Source organism: Anas platyrhynchos, chromosome 12 (assembly GCF_047663525.1).
Source record: "Anas platyrhynchos isolate ZD024472 breed Pekin duck chromosome 12, IASCAAS_PekinDuck_T2T, whole genome shotgun sequence".
NCBI lineage: Eukaryota > Metazoa > Chordata > Aves > Anseriformes > Anatidae > Anas > Anas platyrhynchos.
Genome location: NC_092598.1, coordinates 4,929,858 through 4,949,598, shown reverse-complemented (window position 1 = coordinate 4,949,598; position 19,741 = coordinate 4,929,858). Strand labels below are relative to the sequence as shown.

The 19,741-nt window shown below is 43.7% G+C and overlaps 1 protein-coding gene across 3 annotated transcripts in view; it reads left to right on the top strand.

The window, feature by feature from the left end:
* CMIP (c-Maf inducing protein) overlaps positions 1-19,741 on the top strand; it is a 128,403-nt gene that overhangs the window by 92,512 nt on the left and 16,150 nt on the right. For all 3 annotated transcript variants that reach the window (XM_027466765.3, XM_072043727.1, XM_072043726.1), the window contains exons 4-10: positions 2,968-3,129; positions 4,286-4,327; positions 6,820-6,882; positions 8,210-8,290; positions 10,764-10,867; positions 11,420-11,524; positions 12,819-13,172. In XM_027466765.3, the coding sequence (XP_027322566.2) occupies positions 2,968-3,129; positions 4,286-4,327; positions 6,820-6,882; positions 8,210-8,290; positions 10,764-10,867; positions 11,420-11,524; positions 12,819-13,172 (911 nt within the window). The remainder of the gene's footprint in view (positions 1-2,967; positions 3,130-4,285; positions 4,328-6,819; positions 6,883-8,209; positions 8,291-10,763; positions 10,868-11,419; positions 11,525-12,818; positions 13,173-19,741) is intronic.

The following is a 19,741-nucleotide window of genomic DNA, read 5'->3' as shown; positions in this document are numbered from 1 at the left end:
GCCGCTGCTGTTAGCGAAATCTGCATGAGGCTGGATTCCCAGCCCAGCATTTTTCTTGTGCAGAACTGAAGGCATCTTTTACACCCGTGTTCAGGGGAACAAGGTCCTTGCACATGTCCACGTGCTGATCCTCCAGTGTGGGTCATTACCGGGCAGCTTTGTTTTAGGCTCCCGAGGGATCGTTTCTGCTCACTCCGGAGCCGGCACAGGTAGAATGGAGCAGATGGCTCAGTGCTGGCCAAGTGCTTGCTGATACAAAGCAAATTGCTTCTGTATCCGACTGATAGGGTTCAGGCTTTAATTGAGGCTTTCAGCAAGGCGCTCAACAGTGAAAAACGTTCTGCCGAGAAAAACAGCACAGTAACCATGGGCAAAGGTTCAGGACAGCAGAGTTCAACCCTCCTGGGGACGGCGTCCTGACTTATTTATTTATTTCCGGCTGCTTTCCCACCACCACTCGAAACTTGGGCAACTTCCCTGGAAGGCTGCAGCTCGGTGCACCAGCACAGCACACCCTGTTGTGCTGAAAGGTGGAAGCAGGGACTGCTAAGTCTGCTTTTTTTTTTTTTTTTTTTTTTGGCAGCGACAGGCACAGTGCGTGCAAAGGTGGCTTCCCTGGGTGCTGCCTTTGAGCCGCTGACTGCTGCTCTGAGCTTTTGGAGGTCTCCCTGGCGCAGCACAGCTCCTTCTGGCTTCCCTCTTACGTGCGTCAGCATCAACGGAGCTTTAATTTTTCATGGTGATCTCTAAAAGGGAAAGGAGGCCTCCCTCGCTCCTCCCACCCCCAAGCAAGGGGGGATTTGGCGGCGGAGGGAAGAGATTTGTGCTCAGGTCCTGCAGTGGGGCTGGTAGCTTGCTTTCAGCAGCCGTCCTCTCGGCTGCAGGAGCTGCTGTCCCCAGCCACGCTGTCACACCTGGGAGCGGGGCAGCCCACAGCAGGCGATGCACAGTAACCACTGCCCCCCTGCCCACTTATCTAGCTTTGTATTCTGCTTCGAGCTTGATTTCTTCCTAGTACAGGACCAAGGAGGACATTTCTGCATGGAAAACAGATCTGTGGAGCTGGCTTTGTGTAGTGGCCTCAGTCAGAGAGGAGCTGCTTCAGGTGACAAAGCGGGCTGTTTGGCTTTGCACCACGGACTTTGCTTAGACTTTGTCTAAGAAAAAGACCCTAAAAAGAGGCACGGCATGAGCAAACAAAAATTAAACTCTCTGTGATTCAAGCTTCTCTGTGATTCAAGGCTCCAAGAAATCTGTGATGGTAATGGAAGTAGTGCTGGTAGCTTAAAACCGCCTGTGTGCTTGCTCTGCCCCAAGGAGCTTCAATGGACAAAGGTTTCTGCTCTGTTCTGAAATCCAAAACACACCTGGTAGTGTCTGCAGCCTGTGCTGCTGTTCTTCTACCTTGTCAGTGGCTTAAAATGCAGTGAAAGCGTGAACTACTGCCAGTGTGCTTTTGTACTTTCTTGGATTTAATTTAAAAGATAATTGCATTGCTTTATCAGCCTTTACACGTCAGCCCAGTGCTACCCTCTTCTCCCCTCCCCAGCAGTACAGAAAAACCCAGAGCATCTAGAATATGTGTTTTTAAGAATTGTTCACAATATTTCAGACAGGGTATGGAGGTGACTGTGTTTTTTTTGATCTGCTGGGGAAGCAGTGAGCCAGCCTGCCTGGTGGCAGCTGCCCTGTGTGAGTGAAAGGGGAAGTGCGAGGAGCAGCAAAGCTCCAAAACAGAATTAAACAAGGCGAAAAAAAACACACCAAAACAAAGCAGACCAACCCTTTGCAAAGTCCCCTGCTTTTATTGCACTGATGGCATTCAGTTCAGATGGTGCAGCTGAATTTGCAGGCTGTGTGAAATGGGCAGTTCCTGGGATTTCTCGGGAAATGCAAATCCATATTTAGTATTTTAGTGCCCAGCTGGTGTTGTTCGATAAACCTGAGATGTACCCAGACTTCCCGTTAATCGTGGGGTGAGTTGGGCAGGCAGAGATGAGTGAAGGGACCCGTCAGCTAGCCAAAACCCTGCAGCTCCCTCCCGGCGTGGTGCCTGGAGGACAGGGCTTTGGCAAGCTGCTCTCGGCGCTTCGTGTTGGTGCTGTAACTCCCCTCATCGCTTCCTTGGACTTCTAGAGTTTCAACAGGCCACCTCTGGGAATTTGGGGGGGTGGCTTTCCTCTAGGGACTGCTATTTATACTGGTGAGCAGCCTGTGTGCCAGCCGTTCGGCGACGTGGCTGCCGAGGAGGTAAGAGGTGCCTTCTGCTCCCCAGCTGCTGCGGGCAGTGCCGGTGGGGGAAGCAGCAGGGGTGAGGGTGGTGGTGTTGGGCAGCGAGCAGTGCTCATCCGAGCACTGAAACACTACTACAAGGGAGATTTAGAGACTCGGCAGGCATGTTTCTGTCACAGCTGGGGAGTCACGACATAACTTCTCAGCATCCTTCAAGAACAGGGGGGGAAAAGCCCAAACCGCCTGTGGAGCAGTTGGATTTTTTTTTTTTTTTTTTTTTACTCTTAATTGTAATTTATTCTGAATGTGAATTCACCAATCGGCATTGTGGAGTGAAACATCTGTGGAATGATGTTTTGATCCCTCCAACCCCTGTGACTAACTCTCTTTAAAAGGTCCTACAGCTTTGGAAACAGTGCGATAGCGAGTGTCTGTTATTAGCCTGAGGAGCTGGGTGTTTGCAGGACGAAGTGATGGAAAGAAAGGTGCTCTGGAGTTTAAAAACTTCATTTTAAGATAAAAAGGAGCTATGTTTTTTCATTGCATTTGTAGTTACAGATACGAGGTTTTCTTTTCCATTTCAGTGTGTTACGTACAGCATTTTAGCAAACAGAAAAGGCAAAACCCAAGTACAAAGCAACCCACTTGCTGGTTGTGTGTAGGAGGCACGTGTCCAAGGCAGTTTTTCAAGGGGCTTACAGTGCTGTCAACGTGACCCTTCCGTTTTCCTTGCAGAAAAAGATTTACAAGTACAAGAAGGTGCTCAGTAACCCCAGCCGCTGGGAGGTGGTGTTGAAGGAGATCAGGACGCTGGTGGACATGGCGCTGACGTCTCCGCTTCAGGACGATTCCATTCACCAAGCCCCACTGGAGATCGTCTCTAAACTGCTCTCAGAGGTATGATCCCAGCCGTGCTCATGCAAGCCACTGTCACCTTTAGACAAGAGACAAATGGTTAAAAGTTTGTGGGTGGGTTTTATTTTAACTTGGGCTTTCAAAATTTTTTTCTTTAAATCTGCTCGTGACTTCTGCTGACTTGAGTGGAATTTGTACTTTTTAGGGAAGAGAAGAATTTGACCCATGTTAGGTAGATGTCTGGAAACAAAACAAAAAAACATTTCTCTTGAGGCTATGGGGTTTTGTTCGGTTATTCGTGGTAAATTTGTTATGGGTCTGACTCAAGTCTTATTTCGAGTCAGTAGTAAAACTTCCCTTGACTTCTGTTCCACTGGCTTTGTTTGCAAGACTGATCATCCTTGTACAAGGCCAACAAATGTATCTACCAATAAATTCATAGTGCAGCTTTCTGTTATTACCAGCTCTGTCAAAGAAAAGTGTTTTCCTTCTTCAGAGATATCTATTCTTCTTTTTTACATCTATTTCAGATAGTTAACTTTTTTGTGGACAGGAAATTGAATGCTAAACAGGTTTTTGATGTCCAAATTATGAAGTGCAAAGATTTGGGATAAACAATGAAGTTGCCAGCTGTCTGTCTTGCAGTAGGCTCTGTAACCTCAGGATGGATCGGGCTGCTGAGAAAGCCAAAAGCACTTTACTAGTGAAAACCAGTGACTTCCAGTAGGCTTTTACTGATTCCATTTTAGAAGAAGGAACTTAAGGAAAACTGCAGCAGTTGTTTTACTACCAAAAATGGTATACAGGAATGCAACCGTTCTTTTATTAATTTTCTTAGAAACATACAGCCTGGCTACAGAAAACAATTTTAAGAACTCTATCGCTAGCTTTAGTTTTCCAGTTAATTGAATCCTGCTCTGGCATCCTGGTGTTTGTGTGCTTAGCTTTCGTGGCTGGGGTGACTTGAATCTGACGGTATTGAGGAAGAAATTGAAGCTTCCACAACCCCTCATAGCAGATCGTGTAAGACCTTCTTTAAGAGAATGATTTTAATTTGATTAATTTTATTCTAAAAATAAATAAAGGCAGTCTTGAGCCTTTCTATTATGAGTGTCTGTGGTAGCTGAGAGTACAGTGTATGCTGCTGTGCCAGCTCAGAACTGTTTGCTCATCCATTTCTTCTGTTTGACTCTTGCAGAACAACAACTTAACCACTCAAGACCATGAGAGCATTATTGTGGTGAGTAACTTTCTGTCAGAATCTGGGAACAAATCCGTATGGTTCAGTAACACTCCTCTCAGTGCTTAAGCCTGTGCGCTACTGAAGTTGGGCAGATATGAAAGCACTTGTACCAATGCTGATGAATTTGGGCTGGATCAAACCAATTTGGCCTATTGGTTTTTGCATAGTTTATTGTGCCTCTTCCCTTGCTTCCTAGAAGAATTATGATAGTTTCCTCACCAAGTTACATGAAACAGTACAGCATATGTAGGGTTAATCTGCTTCCAAAATGGCCTCCTTACTGGGCTACACAGTGCAATGTTATATATGTACTTTAAATAGTCAAAAAACATCATTTCCAGATGTGCCCTATAAAACCCTTAGGCTTAGTAGTTTCCTGAGGGGCTAATGCTGCCATATACAGAATGTCTCCATCTCTGATGGTATGTGAGCAAGGGATTGTTTTTGTAAGTGCGGATATGTGTATGTGTCACTGCAGTTTAACCCCCTGCTGACTTGGTTTGTAGAAATACCCTCTCAGCTTTTTTTTTATGTTCTGTGGGTTGCGTTTATTTAGACATAGAAGTGTGTCAAATAGCTACCTTCTTCCTTGTGCAAAAAACCACAAAATCTCAACAATTTATCAGAGAGGTGGAAATTGCTACCCCATCACTATAATTTAATTTCAGTCGCTGGCAATTTCCAGGAGCTTTTCCCAGCAGTCAGATCTAGAACTTCCCCACCACCTGATCCTATCATGTCCCTATGAATCCTTCTGCAAAACAAGGCAGTGTGTAGCTGCCCGTAGGTGTGAACTGTGTGTAGATGCTGCTTAAGATACCCTTTTAGCTGGAGATAAGTTTCTGAAATGGCCTTTACTTTTCTTTGAGATCTGCTGTAGCTTTCATTTTCCTCTAGTGCCAAGGAAAGTTCAGGCTTCCAGTGAAAGCTGGTTGTTTTGGGGAAGGATTTTTTTAATAAAAGATGTCAGGTAACCCTGCTGTGAGCAGAAAGGTTGGACCAGGTGGCCTCCAAAGGTCCCTTCAGCCTAAATAATTCAGTGATCCTGAGTGAAGGCTGCTTCGGGTCAGTCCTGCCCTTCTGCAGGTTGTGCCCCAGCCATTAAGGAGTCAGAGGTTTCTGGGCATCAAAGCTCACTGCCATTGTACAGCCAACCTGTGCTATTAGGAGGCACTGCTGTTGCTGTGTGCTTGTGTCATGTTGCAGAGGCACACAGTGATTTGCTGTGCAGACCACACCACCTTCCCTATCTAGATGTCGCTAGAACAGATCAATACAACTTGTCCCTTCCTGGTAGGGGATCAGTCGCCCGTCACTGGGCGATGCGAGGCAGCAGGTTCCACAGAAGGCAAACGCAGGCTGCTTCATGCTGCCACTTCTCCATACTGACTGTGCAGGCGGAGCCTTGACCTCCTTGACAGTGTCTGCTGTGGCTATTCCCTGCATTTAGCAGGGTTGGGGCTGAACAAAAAAGCCCATTTTTTGTAGGCTGGCAGCCGGGGTTTCATTGGTAAAATTCACATTAACATTAACCTGCTCGTGTGTGAAAGCAGCTGTTGTGAAACATGCTTATTTTGGGCAGACTGACTGGGGCTGAAGGCCTTAAGGAGATGAGAGGGAGAGCAAAAATCAGAAGAGGCTGCCTTAGTAAAGCTCCAGATGCCATCCAGATAAAATATCTGGTGTTCAATTGCTTAATACAAAATGTCCTAGCTGCTGCTTAAAGCCTTACTTTTAAATGGGTACTGGGAATCCCTTTAGCTCGAGATTGGAAAAGCCCGAGGCACCATCACATAGAGAGAATACATTGTTCTAGTACCATTTCCTAAATTACAAAGGAAGTAACAACAACATAAGTTCATTACAGTGTCAGTGGCAGGTATGACCTCTAATGTATTTACTGAGCATAAACCACATCGGTTGGCGTAGTAGCAAAGAAGGAATTGTTGATCTCAACTTCCAAAAAGTTACATTCTTGATTTTGATAAATGGAGGCCTTCCAGGTAAAAACAGTGCTGTATTTCTTTTCATGAGTTATCAGCTGTATGTGAGCTTGAACTCTTATATAACAGACATGTATTTGTTTGGTGGTTTTCTTTTTCTTTTTTTTTTTTTTTTTCCTTTAGAGAGATATTATTACAAAAGCAGTGAAGCAGATTTGTCCTTGCTATATTACATACTAAATAACTGTTCTACTGCTCCTGTTTTCATTGAAACCATTATAAAAAATTTACTCCTTTGCTGTGTTTTATGAATTTACACTGATGTAGTTAAAAGCAAAACTTTTCAGAGGATTCACAGCAACAGTGTGCTTAAGCTTCTGTGTAAAACACACAGCCCACCTCTAATTTCTATACTGATGCTTTTATCCCTTTTTAAAAGTAGTGACCTTTCTTTTTGCAAGAAAAATGTTTCCCTGCAGAACTCTAACTCTAGTTGCAGCCTTCTAATAATTTTTTTTCTCTTTATTTTATTTCATTTTTTTAAAGGCAATTGCACCTTTGCTGGAAAACAACCATCCTCCTCCTGACCTCTGTGAATTCTTCTGCAAGGTATCAGAGCAGCTTTCTAAAATCTAATAGCTGTATATGAGTGTAGTTCTTTGAGGGGATTGTTTCTTTTTTCTTTAACTCCTTGCCTCATGCCCAAATTGATCTCCTCTTTTGGTCAACAGCTGGTGATAATGGAATAGTTGACAGCACCATTATGATAGATAGATACATACTCTTCACACACCAGACTGCACAGTATTGATAATCCATGAGAGTTAAGATCTTCAGACAATCCCACCCCAGCCTGGGTACATGAAATACCCTACTGTATGTTCTATTTAGCTAATGCAAAAATCGTTGGAGTCACTGGGTTCAGATGTGTTGGTAATGTGATGCATAACTCAGCCGTAATGGTTTTATGTCATGGGGTAATGGTAGTGGAAAGATCGTAAGGACCCATCCTCTTTCCTGGAAAATCCAGGCTTCTGCTGCATTGTGCATCTTTTCTGTACAGTTTCAAGTGCTTTGGAGTGCAAAGCTTCTGGATTTGAAAGTACTACTTTTTCTCTAGGTCTCTTTGCATTTCAGTTTCAAGGCTGCTTTAATCTGCATGCTGAAGACTAGATGTACATTCATAAAACAGTCTGGATGTTGCTTAAAATTCCCACCCAGAGTTACCTGTCAGCAGTTACTCCTGCAGAAATTGTCAGATTTCAAGAAAGAATTCTGACTTTATTTCACTTTGATAAGCCAGCCTTAGGGCCGTTCCTAGTCTCAGATTCCAATACCTCCAAGACTCCATGTTGCTCACCAGCCTCTCATCCTCCAAGCTATATGGGCACTTAACATTTTTTTTTTCTTTTGGTCTCCATCAGAGATAGCTACTTAATTACCTCTAAAGGTGTGGGATGGGCTGTGTATAGTAGCAGCATGCAAAATTGTTTTTATGGGTTATGAACTCTCCCTCCTCAGAGATTACAGAACTTGAGTGGGCAAGGCTAATGAGTAGACTGAGGTGTCTTCACAATTGGCCCTGCCTTGAGCAAGGGTTGGGACAGATGAGCTCCAAAAGTCCTTTCCTACTTGAATTACTCTGACTGATATATTGGGATATATCCCAAAAACTGTTAAATTCCAGTGAGTTTCCTGAAGAATAAGCAGTAGGGAAAGCAATTTGCATAGTTCATGAGCTTCCATTATAATTTTTTATTAGACACCAGCAAATCTGTAGGACAGAACAGTGTTACAAGTATCCTATTCCCAGGAAAGATTAATTAGCCCTTGGATTTTATTAATATAGGGGTAATCTGTGCACAGGGTGTGAAGCCAAGGGAGACCCATTTTGATAATTCCTGCAGCTCACAAAATGACCTGTTGCTCCTTACAGCACTGCCGAGAGCGCCCGCGGTCGATGGTTGTGATAGAAGTGTTCACGCCAGTGGTACAGAGGATTCTCAAACACAACATGGTGAGTGAAAGAAACTTTTTACGTCACAAAGCTGTGGCAAAGAGTAGCAAATAAATAGAATAAAATATTTAAGGCGGTTGATTTAACTGTGATCTCAAGGATGAGTCTCATCCCTCTGTAGCGACACAAGCAACTTCTTTTCACCAACTGGTATAATGTTAGAAACCATCCGCTGTCCTCCTGTGTCCAGCATTAATCCAGTAGAAAACAGTTCTTATTTCTTATTTTTATAACGTTATTATTATTTAACTCCTTGAGTTTACAGAACTAGCTAGAAAGCCTAAGATGGCGAAAAGGTCGTATTCCTGGCTCCGTGCCTGTGCTCTCCAGACATGTAAACATTTTTGAATATTCTGTAGTGTTCAATGAAATATTCTGTAAATGTTATTCTTGGAGTTCAGGGTAATTTTTTTTTAAAGAATCCAGAGCTCTTGAGGGGTCTCAAGTAAAATCTAAATGCATAGTGTAATGCTTGTATTTGGTTAGCTTCAGAGAATTGGGTATATTTACTGTACTTAACATTTGCAGATTGAAAATCAACATGTCTGTACCGCAGTGTGTAGTCAGAGAATTTACGGTGTCATATATTAATTGGAGTGGATTTGGGCACTTTACTGCTCTCCGGGGATTTTTGTACTGAATAGTCTTTTAGAGAATGTGTGTGTGTGTGCATGTAAATAAAGTAATCCTTCAGGGGGACAGTGCTGTTGGCAGTAAACTTCATAACCTTAGGAGGCCACGTGCAATTTAGTGTGCTTAGAGCAGGAAACCTAGCTGTCTGTTCCAACTTCTGCCACTAATTTCCTCTGGGGTCTTTGATAAGTTCATGGCCAGTTCTGTTCCACAGTTTCCCACTTACCAAACGGAGAAAGAGTGCTTCATTTATCTGTCATTTTGAAGTTTCAAATGATCGAGGATAGCTCATTGTGTTGCTGATAGCACCGAGTACGTGCAGGACTGGAGCTTATCACGTGCTGAGTTGTGCTGGGAGCACTCGGCAGCCTCTCCCTGCCTTTTGATCACAGCTGGTTGTGGGCTCAGCCCAAATGTTTGAGTACAAGCACTATTGCTTTATCCTTTAGGAGTAAACAATATTGATAGTGTGCCTTGTTTTGTACGTGTTACAGTGACAGGTCATTCTATTATTTTTGGAGGTATTTTATTTTAAAGCTGTCAGCAGTGACATGCTCTTTATGATCTCTTGGGCTTTTGTTCTAATTTCAGTTAGGACACTTACACAGGTTGAAAAAAAATGAATTGTAACTGCACGGGCTATTTTGCAAGGAGTTTCCATGAAGTTAAATGGCACCAGGGGATATACGAAGCATGTGCGGTCTCATGCTGTTGAACCAAGTGCATTTGCACCTGCTAGAAGGAGCTGTTGGATGTTCAGTGACATGAATTGTAATGGAATCGCCGACAGTCTTTTTCCTGGGTCATACTGGCAAAGAGTGACTGTAGACTTGAAGGGAACATTGTTCTGTCTAGGGCTGTATTCACATTTTTGGTGATTTTCCCTAGTTGTACAGCTGATGAGATGTTAATATAGGTTGTGCAATAGCAGTGCCTGAAATCAAAATAAGGAAGGAAGGATTCAGCACTTCGAGAGCATGTCTTCCCTTTCACAGTGCCCTTGTTCGTTACCACTTGCAGCATTTCTTTAAGATTTTGGTTGCCATTAATTTCTTCAGGCTGACTTCCTCTTCCTTAAGGGATAATAGGGAGGGATTGCTGTACTCACAGGCCTTGTTCACCACTTGGAAGTGTAGTTTTGTAGCTCTGTAACACCTGCATAATAAGGTTACACCTGTGTAAATTAGCAGGAATGTGCTGTGGAATAGCATTCACCAGACAGCAGATTGTATTCCTTCCACATCTCAAAATAGCAGGTAAGGCGAGGAGATGCTGGATTTCAGAGAGCAGGTGCCTTCCTCTGGAAGCAAGCAACTGTGGAGCCTACCAGTCAAATTCATGTTATACCTGGAGTACAACAGAGAAATAAGTGACCTGTGGTTTTATAACTGATCATTTAATGGTCACATGTCAAAAAAGATTTTCTCTAAAAGCAGAGTAGGTACAATGTCAAATATTGAAGTAAAAATTCAGGTTTGAGTCGCTCTTCTAAGAAACTGCAGTTATGAGTGGAAGCAAAAATGTACAATAATAAAAAATGCATTTCAAAATAAAGGTACAAAATTAAACATATGAAAGAAAAATAACTGCAGGTAGGAACATTGAACATGCCTTTTGTTTTGAAATGGGTCTGGGGGGAAAGAGGAGATTGTAAATCATGCCATTATTAGGGAGTAGCACATTACTTCAGCATGCAGTGGTATTGTGCTCCTGAAGCTGTCAGCATAACAAGAGAGTGAATTCAGCTGTGTTTGAATTGATTTCTTTTGAAAACCCACAGTTTCAATGTACATTGCAGGCATGTTTCACCGTCTTCACTGAGTCTCTCCTTTTTGGACAGGATTTTGGGAAATGCCCTCGGTTGCGTCTGTTTACTCAGGAGTACATTCTGGCTTTGAATGAGCTGAATGCTGGAATGGAGGTGGTGAAGAAGTTTATCCACAGGTTGGTTACATTCAGTTTTACAGTGTGTTTTTCAGTCCTGTGTGCACACTTCCTTACATTACTTCTCCCAGCCCTGCTCAAGTCTGTAGTTAGCTGGTAGAGTAGCTGGTGCTTTTTGGTACTGGCAAACAGCAAATAAGTGAGAGGTGGCCATGAGGAGATGTTGCTGAAGGGTTTTTTTTAGCTTATTCTTAAATATGTCTGGGGATTTCTGTGTTTCATCCTGGAGGTGAATGGACACATCTGTGTGTACATGCCTTTTATGCACTGAGACTCAGAGCCTCTACAGAGAGATTCCCATCAACTTCAGACCCTGCAATGATCACATGTGAGCTTTCAGGGGTACTACATCATGTAAAGTGAGGACACAGCTCAGCCTTCTTCTGAAGTAGGACTATTTGGAAGGGATTTACAGGGTTAAAACACTCTGTTATGGCCTGTCTGAAGATTCCCCGAGGCTGTCTATCCAGTTCTGGCACCCTGTTCTGTCTGACTGTTTTTGCCCACAGAAATCTTCATTGCAGTGACGTTGTCTTGGCTTTTGTTTTTCAGCATGCATGGTCCGACTGGACAATGTCCCCATCCCAGAGTCCTGCCAAATCTCGTGGCTGTCTGTTTAGCAGCCATTTATTCATGTTATGAGGAATTTATCAACAGGTCAGTATGAATTCTTAGTTCACCACATGTTACTCCCAAACTCGTGGCGTCAAAGATTTTTCATTCAGGCTGTAAACAAGATCGGCATGAGCATGGGTGTGGGTATGCAAGAGCATGTCTTCATTCTTGCTCCACCCATTGCTAGCGTTACATGTGGGTGTTCTGTACGGTCACATGCGTGTTTTTGTAGGTATGTGACTGAATTTGTTATGCTTTGCATGTTTGGAAATCTGAGGACAAGAAGATGCTGAATCCCCATTCACTTGGACTCACTGTGGCATGCTCCATGGCAGTGAGGCTGGCATGTCATCACTGCACAGCTTTAGCTCCTGTGCTTGAACAATGGCAGTGCAGGTGCCACAGGAGCTCAGTGCTTCCAGAGCTGAAGTGCTGCAAACTGCAGGAACTTTGGGGATGCAGCGCAGCAGCCAGCTGTGTGCAGACCTTGGCCACTATTGAGATGTTCCTCTGAGGCAGGCTGCAGCTGTAGCTGGCCTTATAGAATAGCAGAAGATGAGAGTTTTGCTCTTTAGAAGAGCAGAAGGTGAGAGTGCTCCACAACAGCCTCTAGAAGCTAAACACTACCTAAAGCAGCCTCAGTTTTACTCCCTTTCTGGCTTATGAAGTAGGTGTTACACCTAAAGCAAAGGGAAGGGTAAGATCCCGAAGAAGGGGGTTGTGTGGAGATCCCCATGTATCTATAGCTTTGAACCTGGGCTGGTTTCATGATGCTGTCTCCATTATCATGGAAAATCTGATTCCTGACCTACCACAAAATAGATGCCGCAGTTCCTGACACACGAGCCAGTTTCCAGTAGACACCGAGGGTTCCCTTCTGTTATGTTTCCTGTTTGTTTATGGCTATCTGACTTTCCTCATGGTAGAGCACGGACGGGGGCTGCTTAGTGTCCAACAGAAATTCCAGACGCGAGGGCTGCAGACAAATGTCTGGGCATGTACTGTAGCCAGATACATACTTGGGCATGGATCCTGTTACAGCTTTGCACAACTTGGATGGGAAAGTTCACCTTTGTACTAAACTGGCGTGTCAATTAGACTAATGAAAAGCTGAAATGTTTGCAGAGTAGGGGCTACAGAACAGTCCTATCAGTGCCTTTTAATATTTTTAATTGATTTCAATAATCTGATTACCTGGGAGAAAGCAATCGGTGGGCTGGGGTGAAACGTGGTGGGAAATTGCAACAGATGTTGGTTTCTCAGCGTTGCCCTCTCCCTCCTGCTTTCTGCTGTTATGTCTGGTTATTGAAATTATTTGTTTATTTTTAAAATTCAGCCGAGACAATTCGCCAAGCCTGAAGGAAATTCGGAATGGCTGCCAGCAGCAATGTGACCGAAAGCCTAATCTCCCCCTCCGCCTTCTTCACACGAGTCCCGACCTGGTCTCTCAAGAGGCCACCTTGACTGAATCGCGGCTCAAACCAGTCATCGTCACTTCGAACGAGATCCACGTGGAAGTGGAGCGCAACAACACGGCTAACCAGAAGATGACAGCCAACGTGGGCAATGACAGCGAGCCCAACCTGATCGACTGCTTGATGGTCAGTCCCACCTGCAGCACCATGAGCATCGAGCTCAGCGCCCAGGCAGACAGGATCCTCGGCTGCTATGTTGAAATACTCAAGATGCTGTGAGTAACTGTGTTAAACAGCTCTTTGAACAATGTCATCCTAACGATGGGGGGGGGCTTTTCCCACAGGCCTGGTGTCGTCAAACATCTGTGACCAGCAAGCACACGGTTATAAATCCATCTCCAGCACTGGAGGCCAGCCTCTGAAAGAGACATCTGGCACTGCCAATACGTACTATAAATAGCTTTAGGAAGATGAAAAGGGAAAGCTGATTTGTACAGTGAGCCTCGGGCGTATTACAGAAGACAGGATATTGTTGCCAGTGGTTTCTCTTTTGTTCTTAGCCACTGGAAAAAAAATAAAAAAATCTATTTGTCTCCCAAGAGCTCTTGGGATTGCCTGAGACAAAGCTAGAAAAGACAGGTCTGTTGCTGGTGCAGTGGTAGGCAGCACTGCTCCCCTGGCTTCAGCAGGAGGTAGATGAGGCCAGTGCCTTTCACTTAAGTGTTCTCCCTGCAAATGTCTGTAGAAGGTTTAGGACTTGCTCAGATTTACTTCAGTTACAATGGATCCTCTGTTGACTGATTGCTTTCATACAGCAAACCTGGATTAATGAACCAGTGCTCAGACAACCTTTAGCATATGATGGCTCCACGGTTTCCTGGGAGGTAGATCCTCTGAATATCTCCAAGAGGAATGTAGAATAAGAAATTCTTTGGGGAAAGCTTCTTTGTCTCCTGGATAAATAAATGAAGTGAAGGGGTAACACAAAAGGTGGACTGCAGGATAGAAGCTTGTAATAGAACCGTGTGTTAATGAAGTGTAGTAAACCAACCCGAAACAGTTTTGTGGCCTTTGACAGCTAGCTCTGTTACTGGGTTGCATATGTCTGTGGGCAAACTAATGACTATTAAACAATGTAATGCTTAATGAAGTGATAGTTGATATTTTTTAGATTACACGATAGTGGGTTAAATTTGGCCTCCTCTTTGAACTGTGAGCATTTGCCATGCTGAAGTCAAATGCCAGCTTGAGTATTCACTCTCTAGGAACTGCTTGAAGTGCCATGATGGAGGATTTTGTGAAAGTTTTTCCCCGTGTTTTCAGTGTTTTCAGAGTATATAATGCCAATTTCAACATAATTCCTTTACTCACTCCTGTGCTGTCTTGCAAATACATTCATACACACCCAGAATTGGAGGCAGTGTAAGTGAATCCAAGATACTGTTCCTATTACATTCTTGAGTGGGAAGTTGCTGAAGGATGATTTTTTTCCCCTTGCCTAGCCTCCTCTCCCCTTAAAAAAATGTTTGCATTAGAATAGCACAGTATCTGGCTTTGCTTTATCTGATGGCTTCTAAGTCTTCATGCACCCAGGTGCTGCATTAAACATGTGGTGTATTTATTCCTGTCCCCTTGACTCTAGATGTTTTCCATAAACACTATGAACTCTCTCAGTCCTGATGCTGGCTTGGGTGCTGACTCATTAAGCATTGACGGTTTTGGTTTCATCATGCAGCTGACACACACTTATAAACAAATTCACAAACGGGCATGTTCTTCCTCACAGTCTCCCTAAACTTTATAAGTTTGATATGCCAGGTCTCCATTTCCATATTAGTTCTTGCACAAAGAAATTATTTCTTAGTTCACTCCATACTTTAAAATAACTTTTTTTGATGTTTGCTTTCTTTTTTTAAATTTTAAATCAAGTTCTTCAACAGCAAAAGTGAATATGGGAATCTGTTATTGCTGTTGCACAGGTTGTAGGGCAGAACAGCTTTGTGCCCTTTTTCAGATTGTACACTGGTAATTCTGAAGGGCAAAGCCCACAAGACTCATACTGTGCAGGAACAGTGATACTACACAATTGGTGCAACTTCCCTTGGATTGCCTTGCCAAAGTCCACACCCAGCTTTAGAAATCACAACCTATGAAAATATAGGACAGTTTCTAAGGCAGAGCCATAGCTGGTATATATTGTTGTAGCTCCACTGAATTGGGTTCACTTCTTTTCCTGTTTACTCCCTGATTTTTTTTTTTGGCTCCCAAAAGCATTGCTGCAGAAATTAGTTCTGCTTCTGATCCTGCCAATGGCATACTGGGAGATCTTAAGACAAGTTGCCTCTTTTTGTGCCTCATTTGCCTTACTTGTAAATGTAAGTAAAGATGCTGAAAGATGTTTTAATAAACAACCAGTGTTGGAAAAGCACTGTAGAAGGGCTAGTATTACTGACAAAAATGCCAGATAATCCTGTTGTGATGCGCACTGTTAGCATGCTTAAGCTCTTCTTGAACAAAGTCTTTCTGATGCTCTAAATACTGTTACTGTACTTTGAAAAATGGAGAATGTGAATAAAGAGAATCGGAGTTCATGCCAATAGGAAGAAAACATTCATTATAAAAACAACAGCTATCCAGGAGCTGAGCTCTCAGCAGGCAGTCACTAAAATAATGTTCTTATTAATATCAGTGGTAAGCCAAACATAAATAAGTTGCTTAGCATTGAATTTAATTGTTCTTTTAGGTGTCTGACTCAATATCATCATCAAAACAAGAGTCACCAACAATGATATCTTTTTTACATAATTAACTTAGGGCAGCAGGGAGTAATTTATTTAGGCAGATTTTAATTATTGAAAGTCTAGCAAATATGAGTTCTTAACAGTTATCTTCAGCAGAGGACATTTTATTGTTCACCTAACTCCTACACAATACATACTTGTGAATAAAAAGCTTCTAATATCGATTAAAGCATAGCAGCGATCATTTAATGATCACTGTAAGACTCCCTCCTTGCACAGAAGGCTAAATGTGCAGGTTAGAAAATTCATCTGCGTGGTCATTTCCAAAGCACCAAGAATATCTCTGACCCTTTTTCTACTGTAGTTGAGCAACAAAACAGAACTATTGCATATGAAAGGAAAACAGAAAGTCGTAGATTTTAAGATGTTGGCAGATGTCCACTTTAAGATGTCTGGGCAGATTTGAGAGGAGAGACAGAACAGCAGAACATGATATTTTTGTCCTGTGCTCAGGAGTGGATCAAACTTCTGTGTCAATATTCCCTAATGCATCCTGGACTCTGTTAGGGTTATTCATGCCAGCCAGTGCCTCCTGAATGCTACAAGGCTGAAATTGGTGCGTAGAAAATGCGCTGAATTAATTGAAATCTTTCTGTTCATCAGATTGAATTAGAGGATCTGAGAGCTGCTCAGCACTGTCCAACTCCTTACTTGCATGTTAATGTCACCGTGCATTAGGGAATCGATGGTACTAAATTTGCTTCTTTCAAAACCCCAAGTCAGGGGACTTGGTCATCTTTGTATTATCTGGTGGAGTTGCCTAAAAGATGTTTGATCTTGTCAAGCCGCTTGGTCTGGAGAAATGAGCTATTTCTGAGCAGTTGCTCGTTGCTTCTTTATTACGCTCTAAAAACAAAGAGGGTTTGGGGCTTGCGGTCTCTCGGCGATAAGACCAACAGCTTTCCAAACGCCAGCGTCCACCGGAGCTTCCCCTGCCTTCCCTGCATTCCCCAATAGGTCAGGGGCATGCTCTGCATATCCCCAGTGGATTCTCTTGTGTCGTGTTTATCAGGGTTGCCCTGGGCTGCTAATATGTTTTGGATTGTTTGTGCCGCACATGACATATGGGCAGGTTTTCATTTTGGTGAAAGGTGATCCTTGGGTAGGAAAATGTATTATGTGGACGGGCCAACAGCAACCGTGGCCCAAAGGCAAATCCACTGCGGAGGGGGGATTATTTTTGCGATACTACGGCTGGCTGAGGTGGTGGCCACGACAAGCACAGCCACGTTGTCAGGCTCCTGGTTACCTGCAGCCAGAGCTGATCCCTCTGCCTCTCTCTGCCTGCTTCAGGTGCTCCCAGCTCGTGCACGAGCTCTGAACGAAGCAAAAAAAAAAAAAAAAAAAGAGGCAGCCGTCTGAAATGAAAGAAGAGCGCAGATGAGATGAGCGCAGACAGAAAGAAAGTGTTGTTGAAAAGGGAAGAGGTGGGAGGAGGAGAAACACCGTAGGCTTTTAATAAGTAGTTTAGTTTTATTCTTGTGCTATGTTTGTTTCATGTTTCCTAGCGCAGATTGAAGGGATTACAGGTTGCGTAGATCTTATGTTCAGGTCCCACTCATGTGACCGAGCTCTATATATTTCATAGGAGACAGCTTTCTTTCTCTCTTCTCCTCCCAGGAAAAGAGGCGATGATCTGTTTTTGCTGCCCTCTCGCAGACCTTGCTTCACAAATGGCTGCAGCACATAACCCCCAGCTTTCATCAGTCCAATTCTCTCTGCAGTGTTTTGCTTGGTGCTGGGCTATTACAAAGCAGCTTTTTTTTCTTCCCATTGCAATTTCCTTTGAAGAGCAGCCATGAAAAATTGATTGGTTCACATTATTACTAATCACAACTCTCCAGATTGCTCAAGGAGGAATTTTGGTGGTGTAACACTTAACCTGAGATGTTGCGGGAACTAAGCCTCGAAGTGGGTTTCAGCTTTTAAGGCTCTGCTAGGGAAGATTTGTGACTGCTTTATCTCACGTGATGCGAAACACCTTGAGCACCTTTCAGTTTTCTCACTCAGCCTTTCGACATTTGGGTCTCTCTGCTCTAAATTCTGCTCTTGAAGTTATTTCTGCTGCATCGAGCAACAAAAACCTGTAGTTTTTAAAGTAAAATCAGGCACTAGTTTAGGAAGAATTTCCAAAGTATGTGCATAATGATAATAACAATAATAACAAAGATTGTGCTCATTAGGTTCCTCGGCTATTTGAGGACACGGAGGCAGGCGCTGAGGTCCATGCATGAGCTCAGTGTTCAGCTGAACCTAGAGACCATTTGCACAAACTGTGAACTATGTTCTTGCACTTGCCAAACAGAACACAGTTTTTGATGGAGGCAAAAATTCGGCTCAATGGCTTTTAAAATGAATGGCATGGGCATGAAGTTTCTTTTTTGTGTTACTGTAGCTTGACACATGATATGTTTTGTGCCTCAAATGCTAAAGAAAAGGAGAGGAAAATCAATAAGGTATATTCATCAGGGGGCAAAGCCAAGACTCTCAAATGTTAGTTGCTTTATGTTTTGAGGAGAACCAACGCTGAGGTTTTTGCCTGGCCTGTACATCCTCCGTTGCCAGCCTGCCTGCCTTTACGCTCCAGCCTCGTACCTGACTGAGCTCTTTTGTGGTTGTTTAATCAGTGCAGGTGGGGGAAGAGACATCTCCCTGAACTCAACACGGTGTTGTGGTTCTTGGCCTGTTGGCAGGGGAGTTTCAGGAAGGAAACAGCTGGGAAAGTACATGCTAGGATTGTCTGGTAACACACCTGTGAAGAGGGCAGGGCTGTTTGCTGAAGTACCTACCGAAAGGCACGTAGCTGCATATGGCATGGGAAATCAAAGCGTCCACATTGAACTTGGGACTTCTGCACAGTAGTGTTGAAGAAGAGCTACTAACCCATCCCATGGATTTTGTACAGCATTCATCTGTTTTTTAATATCCTAAGCTACTACCAGCTCCTAGTTCTTGTGGGTTGGTTACTTTGAGATATTATATTGAGTTATATTGGTTATTGAGATATTTTTGTAACCTGGAGTCATACCACTTTTCGGCAAGTCATAATTACTTCTCTGATGGATTGTTAAATGATAATTATTAATTAATTTTTTTTTAACTGCTTCTTAAGAATACTCTGCTCAGGCACACCCAGTTTCATTGTGTCCATGAGCATGCCCTGGTGAGCTGTCCCACATGGTGTGTGTTAACCTCTCCCAGTTTATGGAAACCACTCTCTTACGTGGTTCAGAAAGTGGGTGAGACTTCTGGAAATGCATCCATTTAGAACCTTGTCTTTGCAAAAAATGCATCATTTTGGAACAGTTCCTGTGCATATGTTGCCTGTTTCTAATGCTATCAGTAGTGCTGTCCGTTTGGGAACATTACGCTTCGTTCCTTCCTAACGAAACATCAGACTTGTGTGCCAAGTTTGCAGTAAGCTGCAGCCAATAATCCAGCTTTTGAAACTAAAATCCAAAGGGTAACAGCAGTAAAAGGAGACTGTAGGATCCTACACATTGTCTTGTACAGACACCCCAAAGTGTTTCACACCATCTTGCTGGGTTCTGTTCCCGGTTCTGGTGCTGACTTGCTGGATTCACTTCTCCTCACTGTTCTTTGCTTCACTCAACTTATGATGGTTGTGCCTGCTGTGCAGTGTGTTGTTACTGCGGTTAATTAGTGCTAACTGATTGCTGGCTGGCTGAGCTCGTTTGAAGGAGCAGGGTGGCCACATCTGAGGTGTCTTTCCTACATGAGGAGCCGGACCAGCCGTGCTGCAGGCGCTGGAGCAGCCACGACGTGCAGGCAGATCAAGACAATGCACTCCGGGGTGCTTTGCAGCGACCCATGCAGGCTGCAAAGCTGCTAAAGGATGTTCTCTTTACCCTAGTTCATGTGAACATCCCCTTCTGGTGGCTCCTCCTAGGAGGGCAGTGCCGTATATTGAGAGCAGAGAATAGAACAGGGCATCAACTGGCAGCGAACACAACTGAGAGGAGCCACCTCTCGCAGGGTACGCTGAGCTCTCTGCAGTGGTATCCTCATCTGTCCTCTTCCAC